This window comes from Myotis davidii, unplaced genomic scaffold (genome assembly GCF_000327345.1).
Source record: "Myotis davidii unplaced genomic scaffold, ASM32734v1 scaffold816, whole genome shotgun sequence".
NCBI lineage: Eukaryota > Metazoa > Chordata > Mammalia > Chiroptera > Vespertilionidae > Myotis > Myotis davidii.
Genome location: NW_006287546.1, coordinates 469,753 through 470,435, shown reverse-complemented (window position 1 = coordinate 470,435; position 683 = coordinate 469,753). Strand labels below are relative to the sequence as shown.

Genomic DNA, 683 nt, shown 5'->3' with positions numbered 1-683 from the left:
CTCGTCGGGGGCGCGGCATCCCCGCCTCTCTCCAGAGCTCGCCAGCCCCTGTGCGCCTGCCAGCCCTGTCTGTGACCCTGTTCTCCAACCTCGAAAAGAAGGGGTCCAATTGCCATCGGACACCTTTGCGGACGTGGCACAGAGCCGCCGGGAGCTTTGTAACCCCCAGGAGCTCCAGGGGGAAGGAAGGCGGGGAGGGAGCCTCTGAGCGCTGGCGCTCCGACTGGAAAGCCGAGCGAGGAGACTCTACCCAGTGTGATGTGGTGTGGATGGGAGACGGGAATCTGGGGGCTGCGGAAGGGGTGGGGGGGCCGAGGGTCCAGAAATAGGCTCTGAGGCTCCGCGGCCCGACCTTTCTCTCGTACGGACCGCGCGGCGCGGCAGACCCGGGGTGGCGAGGGTGATCGCGGACGCCACTTACTTGGAGTTCGAGGAATTCCAATAGATGGGCTCTAAAACTATCGATCTGGAAATCGCACTTCTGCATAAAACCATCAAAACTCCCCAGCAGTACTTCCACACGGAGTCCCTCCTCGCGGCCATGGCCAAGCCGCTCCCAGCTCCGCGCACTCGGGACCGCGGAGGTGTGGGGTGCGGGCCGGAAGCCCTAATTCTCCAGACAGAAAAGGGGAGACGGCAGGCAGATCTGGGGCGCGCTGAGCTGCTCCAGCGGTCACCGACGC

At 64.6% G+C, this 683-nt stretch overlaps 1 protein-coding gene across 1 annotated transcript in view; it reads right to left on the bottom strand.

Moving 5' to 3' along the window:
• The window catches only part of EFNB2 (ephrin-B2), a 43,068-nt gene extending 42,391 nt beyond the window's left edge, over positions 1 to 677 (bottom strand). The window contains exon 1 of the mRNA XM_006759363.2: positions 422 to 677. Within this exon, the coding sequence (XP_006759426.1) occupies positions 422 to 543 (122 nt within the window). The 5' untranslated portion in view covers positions 544 to 677. The remainder of the gene's footprint in view (positions 1 to 421) is intronic.
• Positions 678 to 683: the final 6 nt, after the last annotated feature.